The sequence below is a fragment of the Nuphar pumila genome, chromosome 11 (assembly GCF_984573655.1).
Source record: "Nuphar pumila chromosome 11, dmNupPumi1.hap1.1, whole genome shotgun sequence".
Taxonomy (NCBI): Eukaryota; Viridiplantae; Streptophyta; class Magnoliopsida; order Nymphaeales; family Nymphaeaceae; genus Nuphar; species Nuphar pumila.
This window is the reverse complement of record NC_143259.1, coordinates 4,188,729-4,208,918: the sequence shown is the minus strand read 5'-3', so window position 1 is coordinate 4,208,918 and position 20,190 is coordinate 4,188,729. Positions and strand designations below refer to the sequence as shown.

Below are 20,190 nucleotides of genomic sequence, written 5' to 3'. Positions count from 1 at the left end.
TTTGAGCCAGATACACATCAGACATAACCTGCTGACGTAGCCTTCCAAAATCGAATTTGATGCCCCTGAAAAAGATATCATTTCTTTCAGTCCATATCACTCACCATGCTGAAAACAACCATACCCGCCACAATAATCTCCATTTTTTTTTTGTTTCGTAAAATCATGGGACCAAGCAAGAGGTCCCGAATAACAGAACTCGAACGAGTTTGAACAGACGGTGCACCCCAAGTTTAAAAAAATAGGTCTAGAACTACCAGGCAAAACCAAAATAGGTGAGTCGTGTCCTTTACTGCCTTCTCGCAAAGAACACACATGCTGGGAAATTGAAACCCTCGTTTCCTGACATTAATATGGGTTTGGACACGATCCAGAACCACTAGCTATGCCAAAGCTTTTGCCCTTGGAGCAGTCCCCTTACCCCATATACAATCAGTGAAAAACCAGTCCATCCCGGATGACAACAAGGAATGGTAAACTTGCTTAATGGAGAACCTATCTCCGCTCGCCATGGCTCAGTGAAGCCACGGGCGGCTATGGCTAGGCCTAAGATCCCTGTCACTGAAGGAGCGAAGTGTCTTCCGCAACTCCAACCAGAGGGACGAATGACACACTGAACTGGGCGTCGAAAGAAGGGAGTCAGGTAGACTATCATATTTTTGCCTAACAAACGTAGCCCAAGGAGATGAAGATGTGGAAGCGACCCAGGCCCACTTTAAGACTAAAACGATGCTCATCTTTTTCAGAGCCGGAATCTCCAAGCTGCCTCGCTGCCTCAGGAGAACGATCTGCTGCCAAGAAACAAGCGAGTACTTTTCGTGAGACGTATTCTCAGACCAAAGAAAGTGCGAAAGCAAACAGTTAATCATCCGTTCTACTGTCGTCGGTATAATGGACATGCTCATACAAAAATCTGGTAATCTGGCCAAAACATGACGAATTAGCGTCAATCGTCTCGCAAAAGATAAATATTGGGCCTTCCAAGACTGCAATCTCCCTTGCACCCACTCTATAGTAGACATCCAAGACGAAGTTCTCGACGGTTGCAGTGAGTGCAATGATAGACTCAAGAAATTAACAGGAAGGTCAGATATCGGGTAGTTGAAGATCCTTGTAGCAGTCGATTGGAAGAGAGGGTTAGCATTGAGTAAGACCAGAGCGCACTTACTCTCGTTCAGGCGAAGGCCTGAAATTACAGCGAATACTTTAATAATGAAGCATAACCTAGACATTTGATTAACATACGCATGACCAAATATTATAGTATCATCTGCATATTGAATTGTATGACCAACAAAACCAGGAATGCCCAACGAATTTAAGAAACCTGTTTGGTCTACTCTTTTCATGAGAATAGGTAAACCCTCTGCCGCGATATTAAAAATGATGGGGGCTAGGGGACAACTCTGTCGCATACCTCTAGCCAACTTGAATTCTTCCCCTCTCAGTCCGTTGATGCAAATCAACGACATGGATTTCGTGACCAGCTTCTTAACCCATGCTATAAACCGGTTGCCGAACCCCATATTTGTTAGAGATTCAAACAAAAATTTTTATGTCAGACTATCATAAGCCTTGTGAAAATCCAAATTTAACAAGAAGTATGTTGTTTCAGTCGACTGTAAAGAGTGAAGAAGCTCAGTTGCACAAATAAAAGACCTTTGCACATTTTGACCTGGAATAAAAGCCCCCTGATTCAGAGAGACAAGTTGATCAATGAAAGCGCACAACCGGTTAGCCAACACCTTAGATATAATGCGATACAGAGCGTCCATCACCGAAATCGGCCTGAAGTTGGATATGTCTTTTGTCTCTTAAGAATCAAAGAGATGACTGACACATGATATGGTTTAGGCAGCCTTGCATTACGATAGAATTCATAGAACAAGTGGAGTAGGTAGAGAGAGAGAGGTTAACCATTTGAGCCACATTCTATTTTCAAAGATATGGACGATTGTATATCGTAGTTCCGTATAAAGCAATGATATGTTCTGTGTAGTATCTGATATGATATTACCACAAATAGTGAGTCTGAACACAATTATATGATTCTTATATTTGTATCCAATATTTCCAAATATCTTTTATTATTATTTTTTTAAAACAATTATGGGCAAAAATTTTCTGTGAGCCCGTGTGGTGCCAGACCTAAGCTTCGGACAAACTCTTTTCACTACTGCTGATTCGATCATTGGCATTGCTCCCCACCCCCATGCGTAACTGCCTAGCCCAAGCTACGTCCATACACACCTTCCTTATATGCAGGCCACAATGCTCATCAAGAAGCAGTCATCGTCCGAGTGGGGGTGACGCTCATGACCTTCAGAACCAACAACCCAAATTCAACAGCAACGTCGTACTTGTAAGGCTGCAACGCGACCTCATAAAAGCTTTATCCAGGAAGACCTAACATTTTTCCATTCAATGAATCTTCAACACTACACCTGTCACATCCCAACTCCTTGGTGTCATGCATGGAAACATTGTCAATTAAATCCAACCAGTTGGTTTGATAACTGCGTACAATGTCGAAAAGGATGAAGCAACTTCTGATATAGGTGCACCTGCCCGGGTCACCGAAGTGGCAGCGGGCCTGGGGCAAAGGGGTCAGGAGAATGTGCTGAACCCTTCGCCCCATGTTCGACTCCCACTGTTGTGTGGGTGCCTTTGACTGAATGGCTCCATAAGGGCTTGGGTGTAAGTGGCCGCACCAGAGAGGCAGGCCCATTAAGTGACCCAGTTCTCGGTGAGGGTTTCTCGCCATAAAAAAAAAAACTTCTGGTATAGGTGGGTGATAAATATGCGAGTTAGGTGCTGAAATGCGAATAAATCATGAAGACTGTCGGTTTTCCTAGCAGTGTTGTGAGAGGCGTACGCCTCAGTACCTGAAGCGTACGCCTCAGAGGCGAGGCACACGCTCAAGGTACTGAGGCGTTGCTGTGATGCGCCCCTCATCAACCTCCGACCAGTTGTGACCACCGACCACCGGAGTTGCTGTGCTGCAGCTGCTGCTCAGTCTTCTCCGACCACCGGACGACCGGCATATCCCTCGCTTCCGTACCAGCTGGGCGGGTGGTCCTTCTCTTACTGCCTCCCCTCCCACCGCTTCACTTCCATTCCAGTTGTGAGAGGCGTACGCCTCAGAGGCGAAGCGCAGGCTCAACGCCTCGCTTCGCCTCATCGCATTTAACAACCTTGTTTCCTAGTGTTCTCAACTTCTCATTCCAATAAGATTCCCATGCATGCCTACCAGAGTTTCCACCTTACTGGTTTGGGAAAAGCATGGCTTGTCAGACTTCAAGGGTTTTACCGACCAGAAGGTTAATTGTAAATGTCTCATTAGCTCATAATGTTATTGTAAGAATGTGTATAATGAAAAAGGTCAAACCCAAGGAGGGATGAAACTGGTTAGGATTGAGGTCGGATGTGCCCATTTTAAGTCTGACTACTAATCGGATATTAGCTAATCGGAGTTGGATTTGGGATAAAAGGTAATACCATAATCCAGTTAAATACATGCACTTAGATTTGGATATCCAGTGGGATTGAATATCCAATTGGATTCAGTTTAAAAATCTTAAACCAAATTCCAATTATTAACCATATTCAGTTCCATTTACTGAATCTAGTTAATTGAAGTCGAATTTGGGTTGGATATCGGACAACATCCGACCGTTGACATCTAATAATCCAATAGCAGAGAATTGATATTATTAGGACCATCATCAACTTATGACCGCTTGCGTGAAAGTACTAGTTATTTTGTGTTGTAATGTGTTCTAGAGTTGCTAGGATATGAGAACTACTGTATGAATTGTGATTTTCATGATTTTTTTTTGTTCTTTTCTCTTAAATGTAATCATATAGATGTGATATACAAGTTTGGTTTTATAAGAATCAGGTCTTGAATCATTTGATTCAGAAACATAAACAGGATTTTTTATGACTTTAAAATTAACGATTCATAATCTTATAAATATTCAAGCATCCAAAAAATCATTTCATCAAAAATACACAACCCAACAGTTGTTTCCTAGAAAATTCACCACGTTAAATATATTTACACGGTTGGATTTGCAAAAAAAAGCGTTGAAAATACCTAGTTCACACTGTAGTTCTCATATTTCTAGTTCTAAAATTCTAGTGACTCTATGTTCAAAACTTATGTTTTAACAAGCTTTTAAGTAGCCCATGGTCAAAACCCCAAGGGGTTTGGTGTAGTGGAATGAGGCCTAGGCCGTTAGGAATGTGGTCTAGGTTCAAATCCCATGAGCATCACCCCCTACCCAAGCCAAAGTATGGTCACTGTGGTAACTCCCTGGAGGTGAGGGGTAAGCCCTCAAAGTTTTACACTGCCGGGACAACAACCCTAAGTACGGCAAGCAGGGCCAGCGCGACTAGGTCTATGATCTTAGGGCGGTCTTTCCCAGTAAAAATAAGAAAAAAATAGCCCACAGTCAAGCTCAAGCATGATTTTTTTAGTTAACATGCCTTAGGTAAAGCTTGGGTTTGACTTATCCATTAAATAAGCAAGTTGTTGCAAAATTGGGCACCTGCTTGTGGTTCTTGGATATGGGAATTATAGCTTTTTTAAGCTTTAATAATAAATAGTATTTAAAAAGAAATAATATAATAAATTAGTAGGACTATTGATATACAAACTAAATATAAGAACAGATAATAAAAAGTTTGCCTCCTCATATATACTTAAATCATTTCTTCAGAAAGAAACTTGTAACACACCCCATTTGTAACATCAATTACTTGATCAAAAGAATGTGATTTGGAGTCATACTAATTCCCACATAAATGGGAATGCTTTTATCATTTGCATTTGCGAACGGCAGTTGATTTATTTCTCGCGACTCATTTTCTGATGTTTGGTTAGCCAACCCCAATGAGATTCATTCTATCATTCACACGAGAGTTCGACATTACCAAACATGCTCCAAATGACCAGTTGTATATGACATACACCGATAATAATATAAACTGGGACAAATGATTTATGAAAGCAACACATTCAAAGTGTGGACAAAGCCATGAATGACAACGGTCGCTTTAATTCCATGTTCCAAACAGGCTAAGCATGTTTCAGTGGTACTGTTGTTATTGTATTTGATAGGCAAGTTGAAACTCATGGTAGCCCATGGAGTTTTACGATGCCAGGACAGTGACCGTAAGTGCAAAGCCAGCGTGGCTAGGTCTCTGATCATGGGGGTGGTTTCTCCGTGTAAATATAAAAAAAAGTTGAAATTCATGGTGCTATTTAAACAAAAAACCTCAACTTAAGGCCTAAGGGAGTGATTTGCTTTCAACTATCATATTCCACGACTTTGAGCAAGTCACGTGCCCTAATAAACAACACAAAATCTAGTTGCACACACCACACACACACACACACACACACACACTCTCTCTCTCTCTCTCTCTCTCTTCCCAAGTTGGGCTGACTTAGATATGAAGGAAAACAAAAACAAAAGGGATATAGTGATGTAAAGTTGGAAAGTATCATCTCAAAAAAATCTGCTAAGGGTTAATCTAACTTTAATCTCTTTATACAAACTTTATTTATTTATTTTATAGACAAGTCTTTATATTAACTTTAGCAGCATTCAATTGATTGAAATGGTTAAAGGGAAAATATATTTACCATGATGCCACAAGGTGGTACACACCCATGTTTACATAGATCTAACCATCAAATGGTAAATCTAACCATATATATGTGCTTAACATGATTTATTTACTATATTAAAAAGTTTTATAATGCTTAATACACCATAAAGATTTCATTTATGATACCCTGAAAATCAATGACTCACAATTCATGAAAATAAAGGTGGTTTAGAAATAGTATAAATAGTATAAAGAATCAAATTTTAGTCAACTTTAATAACTGAAAATAATAAATAAAATATGCTAAAGATGATCCAATCGTTAGATTTTGCATTTAGAGTTTAAATCTATGTAAATCAAGTGTGTACCACATGTACAATGCCACTATAGAAGCCCTCATTGTTAAAACACTCTTAGAAGTAATGGTATTTTAAAAATCTTTAATTATTTTTTAAGAATAGACTAAGCATTTTGTTTTAGAGAAGAAAAATTATATATAAACTTTCAAAAAGTACCGAAATATATATTAACTTAAAAAAGTGAATGTGACATTTTAAACTAAAAAAATAAATCAATATTATCAAAATTACTACCGTTCTTTTGAACATTAATTAATGTAAAAGATTTAAAAATATATTCAATTTTTTAATTCTATTATTTTTCAATTTTACATTGTGTAGAGCTTCGCATGATGGAACTTGTTTAGCGAATGCACGGCTAGCCAAAAAATTAAACGAGGGGGCTGAGAGGCCACGTCATGGTTCGGTATTGTCATCCAGAAATAGAACCTCGCCGTGCAATGGAACACACAAAATGGGAATTCTGAAATGCTGAAAAATTGGAAAGGGGTGTTGGGAAAATCAGATAACAAGGACGTGAGATTTTCCTCCAGACCAGGTGTGGCTGTTATTCAGCCACTCAAGCCCGAGAAGAAGAACCAAACACGAAGTTGGAGGGGAAAGAGGGAAAAAAAAGCAACGCTTATAAGAAGTTTGGTTGTCCTTTGAGCTCCCTCTTATCGTTCTAGGAGGCTCTGCTCCTTCACGAAGAAAAACGCCTACCCATCTCCCTCTTGTTCCTCCTGGTACTCTCTCTCTCTCTCTCTCGGTGTGTGTAGTGGGGTGGGGGGGGGGGGGTGTTTGGATATACCCACTTATCCGGAAACTCGGACGGTTTGGTATATTGTAGTATTTTCAATAATGTAAAATCCCAACGTATCCCTGTTTTCTGGTAAATGGTCTCATAAAAAACACCCTGCCTGTGTGAAAGATTGAATCTTGTAAGAGATGGTAATTGTTGTTAGTGATTAATTTAGTTGGTCGATGCCAAACATGAAGAACTCATGATTTTGGCACTTTACGTTTTCATTTCGTTCATGTTGTGTGGGAGAGCTTTGAGGGTTGCTATTTTTACAATTTATTAATAACCCAGTTGACGAACGCCACAGTCTAGATATCGCGGTTGTTGGTGTTGTATCTTGATAATTAGCTAGTTCTTCTCTATGTTGGGGACTAGAGTTAATCTTCGTTTTAAGTTTGATCCCCTCCTACTGTTTGTGGTGTTTTATCTTGTTTACATTTAGCAGATAGAATTTGCAGTTGGATTTGCGTTTCTCCTCGCTCTATCATTGTAGGATGAAGGAATTTGTTGTAATTGGAGCTAAGGACGTAGTATCGTCCGTATGACTGTGCAAGTTTCAGATTTGCAACTGACATGAGTTAAGCTTCACCTTTTTTTCTCCATGTTCCTATTTGTTTTGTTTGATGCCTCTTTATGCCTTCTTTCTAGCTTAAGCACAATCAAACGTTTCATTTTGGATGCTGTTATTATCCTCGGAAGGATGGGACCTTCATTTTTAAGCTTTGGTTGTTGCTAGGAATTTATGTTTTTTTAGTGCTAAATATTCTTAAAGTACTTTGATTGTCTCGGGCCGATCTTTCGGAATGGGCATGTACAGTGCGGAGCTCTACTGAGTGAAAAATGCATCGAGTGTAGGAACACACGGTATGCGTTCGCTTGATCAGTGACGTGCAGTGGTAGCATGGCATGCGATAGACATCGATATCGTCGTTAGTGCATCGTTGTGTGGCGACACAGACGTGGAGCATTGTTCGGTTAAACAGTGCTAGCAGATCAGAGGATGTTGCCTTTGGAGATTTGGTTAAGGACCTCTCGACTTGCAAGATGTTTCCCTAGCGGTTGGACGCACGGGGGTGCGTGTGGGTTAAGGGCTAATTCCCCCAGGAATCACTTTAGGTGATTCCAACCGAATACGGTGACTCGGGGCTACGCGAGTGAATGCCTAGGCGCCGACGAATGAGTCTGGGTGGTGCTCTTCGCTATGGTGTTCAATCATCATCTGGTCTTCGGACTAGGGGCCGCAAGGTCTTGTTCCTTCAGTGTCGAGGTTTTGCTATGTCGTGCGCATGGAGTTGCAAGACGTTTCATGGCACGCAAGGCTAAGGCAAAGTTTATGCCTCTTTCGGAAGTGATAGCTGCTATGAGACGGCTATGCACTAAGCGGCATGGACTACATGGAATGCGCATTTGAAAATGCGCTTGATCAGCTTCTGCTAGGCAACTACACACGGGGTGGTGCGCAGGGCCAATGAAAATGATTCAGCACATGGAATGGTGTTATTACGCGTCCTTTGGCCCTTAGGATGTCCAACTTGGGCAACTTGATGCGTCGCGGGTTTGCGAAACATTCTATGCCCGTGACAGAGCGATAAATAAGCTTGCAGTGGTAAGAAAGGACCGTCGCGTCGCACTGGCTTATTGAAAAAAGTAATCCCGTGACAAAGTGGCATTAGAGCAGAAAGATTCATGGAGACCTTGTTCTTCATTGGGTGTGACACTGAAGATGACAATGATGGTTTATCTTGGTTATGTAATTTTACGTAGCTGAAGTGTGGTTGATCGTGCACAAAAGCAGGATGTTGACAGGATTATATGTGACATTTTGTCAATGATAAGCAGAAGTGTAAGGTTGTTGTTCAGTTGGCTAAGAGAACGTAGATAAGCCAAAGATTCCTACCAGTTGTGCGTTAGGCTCACAGGTGGAGCATGGTGTTTGCCTTGTGCATGTAGAGAATGCACGTTGGATTCGGCTGGATGGATTTTCACCTTTGGGTATGGGAGACTCAATCAAACTTCTAGATTCTCTTCCAAGATTGTAGGTTAGCAGAATGCCCACGTTGAGCAGAAGGCTCATTGCTTTGGTCCATTGAGTTGACAGATCTTCAATGGATTACGCGTGTAGAAAAAGTTGTTGTTCGTGACTCGTTGTTTCTTGCAGGAACATTTTAATGACTCTGAAAGAGAGTACAATGTGCTGACTTCGGGAGGAAAGTGCAGCATTGGGGCAAAGTGCCCTTGTGAAAACGAGTGCCGAGGAAGACACTTTGGAGGACCACATTGAGGTGATACGTAAGAAGGCATCTCCCACTTGAAGACTAGTTTGGACCAGTGAAAAACCGCAAGTTGGTGCTTAAGGGAGTTAATATCCCTGCAACACACATTGGTGGTCGTCTTTCTCTGTGAGGACCACAAAGGGCTTGGACCTGCTCTTACTGGGGTTTGAAGGCACTCCAGCCATGAGCATCAAGATGACAAGTTTGTCGTGCGGGCGAGGATGACCTGCTTGTGTTTGAGACTGCACTGGGGTCTCACGAGCAGAGAATGCTCGATGTTGATATAGCAGAAGACTGTTGTCTAAGTGATCGGTGATGCGTTAAAGGTATGCGACTTGGCGTGCTAAAGGTTGTGACGACGGTGGATGTAATCCAGAACAAGTTGAGTAGGTTGAAGAAAAAGAGTAAACCAAAGATAGTACAAAGGGAAACTGACATATCAGTGAAGACTGTGTTCTTACCTGCATCAACATTGTCGAGGATGACAATGGTTTTGGGTGAGGGAGAATGTCACGGGCCGATCTTTTGGAATGGGCATGTGCAGTGCAGAGCTCTATGGAGTGAAAAATGCATCGAGTGTAGGAACGCACGGTATGCGTTCGCTTGATCGGTGACATGCGGTGGTAGCATGGCATACGTTAGGCATCGGTATCGTCGTTAGTGCATCGTTGCGTGGCGTCACAGATGTGAAGCGTTGTTCGGTTAAGCAGTGCCAGCGGATCAGAGGATGTTGCCTTTGGAGATTTGGTTAAGGACCTCTCGGCTTGTAAGATGTTTCCCACGCATAGCGGTTGGACGCACGGGGGTGCGTGTAGGTTAGGGCTAATTCCCTCAAGGATCACTTTAGGTGATTCCAACCGAGTATGGTAACTCGGGGCTAGGCGAGTGAATGCCTAGGCGCCGACGAATGAGTCTGGGTGGTGCTCTTCGCTATGGTGTTCAATCATCAACTGGTCTTCGGACTAGGGGCCGCAAGGTCTTGTTCCTTCAGTGGTGAGGTTTTGATATGTCGTATGCATGAAGCTGCAAGACGCTTCATGGCATGCAAGGCTAAGGTAAAGTTTGTGCCTCTTTCGGAAGTGATAGCTGGTATGGGACGACTATGCACTAAACGATATGGATTACATGAAATGCGTATTTGGAAATACGCTTGATCAACTTTTGCTAGGCAGCTGCACACGGGGTGGTGCGCAGGGCCAATGAAAATGATTCAACACATGAAATGGTGTTATTACGGGTCCTTTGGTTGTTAGGCTGTCCAGCTTGGGCAGCTTGACGCATCGCAGGTTTGCGAAGCATTCTATGCCCGTGACAGAGTGATAAGTAGGCTTACGGCGGTAAGGAAGGACTGTTGCGCCGCACTGGTTTATTGAAAAAAATAAGCTTGTGACACGGATGGTGCTTTGGTTATGCATCCGTGCATATTTTTCTTCTTCAATGCATCCTTTGTTAGAAAGTGACTTGGAATACATTGGGTTCAATAATGAACCCATACTTATGCACGTGGAGTGCAAATATACCCATTAAAGAGAAACAACATAAGCACATAATGTGCTAACACATAAAACCCATAAAAAGGGAAAAATATGACATAAAGTCATAAGTTGCATATCATTGAAGAATAATGGAGAAGGGGTAAAAACCCCATTACAATGGAGCATAAGCTCCCTCAAGAATGCAAAATACAAAGGGGAAATCCCCTATTTATAAGCATGAAAAGGGACCACCTTGGGGGCTCCCAAAGGGGACGTTGGAGAGCCCCCAACGGTCACATTTGTGACCGTTGGGGGCTCCCAACGTCACTTTTGGGAGGCCCCCAATGTGGTCCGAAATCCAAAAATATAAAAAATAAAAATAAAACAAAAATTACAATGCATATTCCAATTGGAATATGCGTAAAATGCTAATTTACAAGAATACCCTTGAGGGTATTTTAGGAAGATAAAATATATATATTTATATATATATAAATAGAGATATGTATACATATATATATATATGTATACGTATCTTTATATATATATATAAATATATATATGTACATTTAAGGATCAACATATTTTAACACCCCCCCTCAATCTTTGCGGGGAAACGAAAAGATTGAACAAAGGGCAAGACTCCAAGAGGCTCCGGCAAGGATGCAATGGAACTTGAAAAGGCCTTCCTCTTATTGTCTTCAAATTTCCCGAACTATCCAGGGTACTTCTCTTTGTCCTATCTCCAAGATCCTGTGAAATAACAACAAAAAACAAGTAAAACAAATCTTTGTACTTTTATTCAAATGGAACATTTCTAACTAGAACAGGTTAGAAGAGATGCAAATTATGCAAAAATGACACCAGAGTTTCAAAATCATATATCATGTTTAAAACAAAATGAGCGGAAGCAAATTATGCAGAAATAAATTGCAAGAATGCATAATGCATTCATAAGGTCCAACGTTGGACAAATATAATCCCATAATGAGGAATAACAAAATGGTCCACTAAGGGACACCACAATAAGCCTACGAAGAGGCATGATATACATAAACATTATTGAATGAGGGCCCAAAAAGGCCATAAAGAGCATATGCATATACTTATCATGAAATGAATTAATACTCAAAGAACTCATTAATAAACATGCTTCAAACATGTAATGAAGTGCCAAACAAGAGAAACAAAGTCTCCAAGCATACTTTAGGCAAAATAAACCCAAGAGTTCACAAGGTTTTAAAATCATTTATGAAAGACATACTTAATACACATTTTGCATATAAGGGTGGCAAAAACCATAAGCACTTAATATATAGATTAAATGCTAAGAAATCAACTTGATATGCATATCAAAAATATGATTTGCTTGAAAAACACAAGTCATGAATGAAATTTTGCAAATTTCAACAATAGTTTATCCATTATAAACATCTTCCTCATTAGTCCTCCAAAACCCATAAATCAAGTGTATAAGCTACTAGATCAAAAACATAAAGCCATTAAAGGCCAAAGACACACACAAAGGTGTGTAAAAGAACTTCTTGTCTACATATAATAATACTTGAAATAAGTGCATCTACGACAAGAACAAGAGAATACATGCCAATATAGACTAAAAAGTATCTCTTGTCTACGTAAAAAATACACTTAAAACCAAGTATGTTCAGCTACTAGAACAAGAGTAATAAGCCAACCATGGGCTAAAACATAATGCATCTCTTGTCTACATATGATAGCACTTGAAATGAGTGAAACAAGCCAACCATGGGCATACATCTTAAGCGACTAAAACAAGGACACAAACGCCAACATAGGCTCAAAATCACACACCATGGTGTGAATCAACGTGCCTTGTCTACATATAAAAACACTCAAGACAAGTGTGTTCAGCTACTAGACCAAGAGAGCAAAAGCCAACAAAGGGCTAAAAACACACGAAGGTGTAATAAAATTCTTGTCTACATATGATGACACTTAGATAATGGGCATAAAAGGAAAAGACTTTTGAGGCAATAAACTTGTAATGAAAATAAACCTCGAATAAAACAATACTCCTTTTAAAATGAATTCTCATAACAATAACATGCATGTAAAAAATATCTTCAACAAGATACTATAATCGATAAAATAAAATTCTTGAGAACAAATGTGTGAACATACACACACCAAGAACACTTAGAATACTTGTGCAAAATCACAAGAACACAAAATCATAAATGTGCAAATGCACTCATAAGATTCATAAACAAGAAAAGGTTGGACAATAATCCCAAAACCCTTGATTTTTAATATACCTTAAAACATTTAAGGTTTTAAAACACCATATGTCCATCACATTTACATAGAAGCATCCATAATATCAATGGCCACAAGAGAAAAAATGAGTGACACACTCATAATTAGAGATCATACAACAAATCATTTTAGAGTCCCAAGGTGCCCATAACTCACCTCAACAACCATCTATAATATGGAAGGTGGACAAACTAAAATGATATAACACGAGGTGCCCATAACTCACCTCAACAAACATCTCTAATATAACAATAATAAGGCCAAATAAAAGATGCATTAAATAACATGTGATGGACAAATATAAATGCCACAAAAAGGCAATAAACACTTAAGGAATCATTTTTCAAAGAAAAGAGGACCGATTAAAAAATTGAATCAAAAGGTCCAATAATCAATAATGTGCTTTATAACAACAATTTTGCATAAATACAAATTATACTTAATCTTCAAACAAGTCATTTATACCAAAAATGACTTATTAAGCAATAAACACAACAACATAAAGAATTCATCAAGACAATCAAGCTTTTAATCAAAGAAATCATAAGAACCGTAATGATTCACAAAGAAGGCTTTAACACAATACTCAAGGAATGAATATTTAAAACACTTGAAAATTTATAAATTTGGGATTAAATCCCATACAACAATTTTTTTTTTAAAAAAACCTTTGATTGTGATGAGATATGCGGAAACATTCAAAGTGCTAAAAGCACTTACAATGATTTAAAAAAGACTCAATATCTAAATTCATTATATTTTTCACAAAAATAAATGTGCATAAAGGCTCCATAATGCAAAAATGTCTACGAAGAGACAATACACATGTGAGCACAAAAGGCTTTATAAAAGATGTGCACGAAGGCACTCATACAATACTTGAACAAATACACACCAAGGTGTAAACAAACATGCACTAAGGCATGTATTTCATAAAAAAGAGGGAATGCATACAAGCGCAAATATTTGAGAAACAAATGTGCACAAAACACAAAAATACACAAAAGTGAGCAAGTATGCACTTTATAAAAAGAGCAATGCTTGAAATTCTCAAACTTTAACAATTGCAATTGAGGACAAAGAAAACCATATTATGGTCAATGTAGGCATTTTTAAAAGATATTATTAAGAGGTTTCGAACCCTTATGAAAAATGCAAACCAACAAGTTTATAAAGATGAAAAATGAAATCATTTATACCAAAAGGATGCAAAAGATGAACTATGCACTCTATGTAGTGTGAGAGATTCCTTTTAAAAAATCTTTCCTAATGGTTTATCATAAACAATTTTTCAAAAAAGAAACATTGAAAAACTTTTAAGAGTTCTTATAAGTTATCATTAACAAGAACTAATTTAGGATTCAACAAAGATTTTTAGATGTGAGAGATTTTCATATAAGGATTATATCAAATTTTTCAAAAAATGCACTAAAATTCATAATCAAAAGAGGAACTCAAATCAAATTAGGGTTCATATGAGAGTTAAGAAATTTTAAGCAAAGATCATTACTTTAGCAAGAAATCATATATATAATTTTAAAAATTAACTTATAGGTCAATCATGAGATAGTTATGTAAGAATTATAAATCTCACATAATTGAAGGTAATTTTAAAAAAACATAAATTGCTATTATATGCGATGAGTAGTTCGATAAACACAAATTATATATTTGAACAACAAACGAGTTCACCAAATTTGAGGGAGATAATTTTAAAATATATGAGCACACGAAATGTGAAAAGACATAATTCAACTATCATAACCATTAAACGAACAAACTATATGCAAGAAACATATTTTCAAATGCATAATATTTTAAGAAAAGGGATACATACTGAATAACTTCAAAGCAAAAAGGAAGAGCAATGAATACTTCACCATTTCTTGAGCGACACGCTTTCCGTTGCACCAAAGGACAACCCCATCGTGACCTCGCTCTGATACCATGTTAGAAAGTGACTTGGAATACATTGGGTTCAATAATGAACCCATACTTATGCACGTGGAGTGCAAATATACCCATTAAAGGGAAACAACATAAGCACATAATGTGCTAACACATAAAACCCATAAAAAGGGAAAAATATGACATAAAGTCATAAGTTGCATATCATTGAAGAATAATGGAGAAGGGGTAAAAACCCCATTACAATGGAGCATAAGCTCCCTCAAGAATGCAAAATACAAAGGGGAAATCCCCTATTTATAAGCATGAAAAGGGACCACCTTGGGGGCTCCCAAAGGGGACGTTGGAGAGCCCCCAACGGTCACATTTGTGACCGTTGGGGGCTCCCAACGTCACTTTTGGGAGGCCCCCAATGTGGTCCGAAATCCAAAAATATAAAAAATAAAAATAAAACAAAAATTACAATGCATATTCCAATTGGAATATGCGTAAAATGCTAATTTACAAGAATACCCTTGAGGGTATTTTAGGAAGATAAAATATATATATTTATATATATATAAATAGAGATATGTATACATATATATATATGTATACGTATCTTTATATATATATATAAATATATATATGTACATTTAAGGATCAACATATTTTAACATCCTTTTGGTTCATTTAGTAGAGATGGTTTATTGGTATTGAAAAGATTAGCTTTTTTAGTTTGGTTACGGAACCAACTGAATGGTTAGAAGTGCTGATTTTATTTCCATAAAATTTCAAGTGGCTGCATATTTCTCCTTATCTCTCACACACATGCCGATTAAATGCGTTCATTCTTCGAAGAGGAGGCAAATTCCTATCAAACCTTAGCCTGTATAATATAAAACAAGTAGTTATAATTTGTCAAATATAGTGAGTGGTGTTTCAATCTACCATGTTTGATTGTTCTTAGATATGCATCTGTGTTTTTAATGTTTCACACTTTTGCTTCCTGTTTTGGATATCCTTTTCGCATAAGGTATTCTATCTTCATTGTTTTCACCACTTTGCTTATTTATAACCCAGTAACTGATATGACGCTTATTCTTTTCAGTATTTGAAGCTTACAAGTTACTTTTCACTATTCATGTTTGTTGATCATAGGTCATTGGATGTCACATTGCAGCTCTTGGGACTCTTGATCATCCTTGAGTTCAATGGCTGCCTCACCAGCTTGTCTAGCTTCAATCAAACTGTCTTCTTGCAATAACAAACTCTGTAAATCATTTTATGGTAGACAATGCCCCCTATCCTCAGGGCTTCCTTCTTTGAGTATGATTCCTAGATCAATCTGTGCTAGAGCATCTTTGGAGCAGAGTCAGCACAATGGAAAAAGAGATTTTCTGAAATTATTGGTTGGAAATGCTGGAGTTGGTTTGTCTGCCTTCTTGGGTGCTAAAAGTGCCAAAGCTGATGAGCAAGGTGTGTCATCCTCGCGGATGTCATATTCAAGATTCTTGGAGTACTTGGACAAGGACAGAGTGCAAAGAGTGGATCTTTTTGAGAATGGAACTATTGCAATTGTCGAGGCAATTTCCCCTGAGTTGGGTAATCGACTACAGCGGGTGAGGGTGCAGCTGCCTGGGCTAAGTCAAGAGCTACTTCAGAAGCTCAAGGAGAAGAATATTGACTTTGCAGCTCATAATGCTCAGGAAGATTCAGGTTCTCTTCTGTTTAACTTGATTGGGAACCTGGCATTTCCTTTGATCTTGATAGGGGGGTTGTTTTTTCTGTCAAGGCGTTCTTCTGGAGGAATTGGTGGGCCTGGAGGTCCTGGTTTTCCCCTTGGTTTTGGCCAGTCAAAGGCTAAGTTCCAAATGGAACCAAATACTGGTGTTACCTTTGATGATGTTGCTGGTGTAGATGAAGCAAAGCAGGATTTCATGGAGGTGGTGGAGTTTCTGAAGAAACCGGAAAGATTCACAGCTGTTGGGGCACGCATTCCTAAAGGTGTTCTTCTTATTGGTCCCCCAGGAACTGGGAAAACTTTACTGGCCAAGGCAATTGCTGGTGAAGCAGGTGTCCCATTCTACTCTATTTCTGGATCAGAATTTGTAGAGATGTTTGTAGGTGTCGGTGCTTCACGAGTACGTGACCTTTTCAAGAAAGCCAAGGAAAATGCTCCATGCATTGTCTTTGTTGATGAAATTGATGCTGTTGGTAGGCAGAGAGGGACAGGGATTGGAGGGGGGAATGATGAGAGGGAGCAGACACTTAATCAGCTTTTGACTGAAATGGATGGTTTTGAAGGAAACACTGGTATTATAGTAATTGCTGCAACTAATCGTGCAGATATTCTTGACTCAGCTCTATTGCGACCAGGGCGCTTTGACAGACAGGTCAGCTATCTCATGTTCTGCTTTCATTAGGATCTACTTTTCTGTGTCTTGATTTTTTGCATGTTTATATCGTGTCAATCCGTACATCTAGCTGGAATTTAAGGATTGATAAGAATGTAGAAATTACTTTTATTGTAGGTCACTGTTGATGTTCCTGATGTACGTGGACGGACTGAGATATTGAAGGTGCATGCTAGCAACAAAAAGTTTGACCCTGATGTTTCTCTTGATGTGGTAGCCATGAGAACACCTGGATTTAGTGGAGCAGACCTTGCAAACCTTCTGAATGAGGCTGCTATACTGGCTGGTCGTCGTGGGAAAACAGCTATTTCGTCCAAAGAGATTGATGATTCAATAGATAGGATTGTTGCTGGGATGGAAGGGACAATAATGACAGATGGGAAAAGCAAAAGCCTGGTGGCATACCATGAAGTTGGTCATGCAATTTGTGGGTAAGAAACTAGCTTTTCCTTATGATCCATTTGCCCACAGATATGGATGTTTTTCTTGTTTCCATTTTCTCACTCTAGTTATTTCTCTTTTCTCTTTATTTTTATTTTTATTTGTTACCAAAATTGTTTTCTTGACATTTTCCCTATAAAAAGTCTTGTTGAACTCAAAGTTGGATATCTTTCAAGGAAAACCTCAAATGTGAAGCTCGTTGCTCAATACTGCATGCCAAGGACTTCCTCAATCCCAACTCCCTAACAAGTTAGAAGGATTTAACCATATTACGACCCTAGTGGGTGTTGGTCAATGTCCACTTTGTTCAATGTTTAGCTTGTTGATTTTCCATGTGTCTGATGTTTCAGTTCATGAATAAAGTTAACATGTGGGCTCCTTCATGTACAGTTGACTTCATGATAGGGATTTATTTTCAATGACCATATGATATCTCATTCATGCATTGGGATCTTGGTGAAATTTCCATTGAATATGAATGTAATTCAGCAGCTACAGCACAAACATATCAAACTACAATTGATTGCTTTTCTACCAGTAAATTAAGTTGCATTTGTTAATTGGAATCATTGAATAGGCATTACAAAGAAAAGGATAGAACAGAACTTATTTTTAACGCATCACACATGTGAATCCGTTAGCATAATTCGATGGCTTGTAACTTATGTGACTTGGACGTGTGTGCAATTGTTGGCTTTAGACTCTTGTGTTCTGGTGTTTGACCTCCTAGCTTTAAAAAATCGTGTTACTACTATTCTGATTGTTGATGTGTCATGTTCTGAATTTTAGGCATTTTTTCCATGTTATTTTTTGCTATTTCCATGGTATCTAGTCGTTTTTAATATTGTGTTTTCTTCCTGTACTTATTGTATACAGTATATGAATTTGGAGCCTAGGTCAGCTGTCTCAATTATCCATGCTAATACATATTTCTTGTTGTAGAACTTTGACTCCAGGACATGATGCTGTACAGAAGGTCACACTGATCCCAAGGGGTCAAGCTCGAGGGCTTACTTGGTTCATACCTGCTGATGATCCAACATTGATATCTAAGCAGCAACTTTTTGCAAGAATTGTTGGTGGCCTTGGTGGCAGAGCTACTGAAGAAGTAGTCTTTGGTGAACCGGAGGTGACAACAGGTGCTGCTGGCGACTTACAGCAGATCACTAGTCTGGCCAAGCAGGTAATGCAGCCCTTCGAAATAGCTTCTGCTTTTCTGTTATTCCTTCTGCTTGATCAATAATAGATTGTTCTGGACATGGCATGAAAGAGAGATTGATCTACCTTCAAGCATCTCTCTTCACTATTCTCAGTCAATAATAGCCGCAGCATTGTTTTATGCTATTTAGTTCAACACTCCAACCAATTGATTAGGCGCACTGCTCTCTCTGTTCAACTTCATCCTGCACTGAGTTGAATTGGGGAGTTATAGTGCTACTTAACTCGGGAGGCCTCTCATTCCTTAAGTTGGGACACTTGGTCATTCCTGGTTGTCTCCAAAATTTGGATCTTTGTTATCTTCTCTGGCCCTGCTAACGGCTACATTGTTATTACATGGTTGATTTTTACAGATGGTAACTACATTTGGGATGTCTGAGATTGGTCCATGGTCTCTGATGGACACCTCTGCACAGAATGCTGATGTTATCATGAGAATGATGGCAAGGAATTCAATGTCAGAAAAGCTTGCAGAAGATATAGATGCAGCTGTTAAAAGGATATCAGATAGTGCATATGAAGTGGCACTAAGTCATATCCAGAATAACCGTGAGGCTATTGATAAAATTGTGGAGGTGCTTATTGAGAAGGAGACATTGACTGGTGATGAGTTCAGGGCCATACTCTCCGAGTTTGTGGAAATCCCTGCTGAAAACAGGGTACCTCCATCTTTGCCGATTACTGTCAGCGTCTAGGTGAATTAGAGCTAGTCCCATTCTTTCAGCATGTATGTCTTTTAGAACTGTTCATACTTTGATTTTTCTACAGCCTGTATACATGGATCCTGTAATTTATGTTGTATTGTTATACTGATCCTACAAGAATGCTCATTCCATTGTTTACCAGTCACACACAAGTTTATATACATCATTCACTAAACAATACGCTCACATTCAAGGGCATGTAGATAGAGCGGAGTGCTTAGTTTTCTCTTCATGATGACAAAAGTTGAGTCGTTACAACTGTGCACCAACATTTGTCATGCAATGCAGAGCCATATAATCACGTTTTTTTCCCTGCCAGAGTAAGGATTAGATGCAACACACAACAAGACAAGAAGTGAGAAGCATCTAAGAAATAACTTAATATGTGAAATATAAAGCAACTAAGAAGCATAAGAAAAAGTAAGAAGCAACAATAGAAGCAAGTAGGAAGTGATATAGAAATGTAGCTTAAACACCCATCGATGTATTTAACTGCATGTGCTAAGCTTTTTACCAAACAATATCTATTATGTTTATATATAGAGATTATACCATAATTCTTATAAAAAAATGAAGTACAACTCTTTTAACACAAAAGTGCAAAAGAGCTTGATTTCATGTCAGGAAAGACAAGTTTTTCTTTAATTTGAGGTGGACTTTTCGCAGTTTTGGAAGCATCAAAGAAGCACACAATTTCACACTTCCTGGATTTTTGGAA

General features: G+C 38.9%; 1 protein-coding gene across 5 annotated transcripts; it reads left to right on the top strand.

The window, feature by feature from the left end:
* The first annotated feature begins 6,350 nt into the window (after positions 1–6,350).
* On the top strand, positions 6,351–19,617 carry LOC149821686 (ATP-dependent zinc metalloprotease FTSH 2, chloroplastic-like). 5 transcript variants are annotated; one of them, XM_089981636.1, is made up of 6 exons: positions 6,428–6,703; positions 7,202–7,336; positions 15,854–17,088; positions 17,227–17,540; positions 18,493–18,733; positions 19,122–19,617. In XM_089981636.1, exons 3-6 carry the CDS (start codon positions 15,907–15,909, stop codon positions 19,461–19,463), a joined length of 2,079 nt encoding a protein of 692 aa, XP_089837762.1. In that variant the 5' UTR covers positions 6,428–6,703; positions 7,202–7,336; positions 15,854–15,906; the 3' UTR covers positions 19,464–19,617. The 5 variants fall into 5 exon arrangements, with proteins under 5 accessions (XP_089837764.1, XP_089837762.1, XP_089837765.1 ...); XM_089981637.1 differs by having other exon boundaries at positions 6,506–6,703; positions 7,205–7,336; positions 15,876–17,088; XM_089981635.1 differs by having other exon boundaries at positions 6,506–6,703; positions 7,205–7,336.
* Positions 19,618–20,190: the final 573 nt, after the last annotated feature.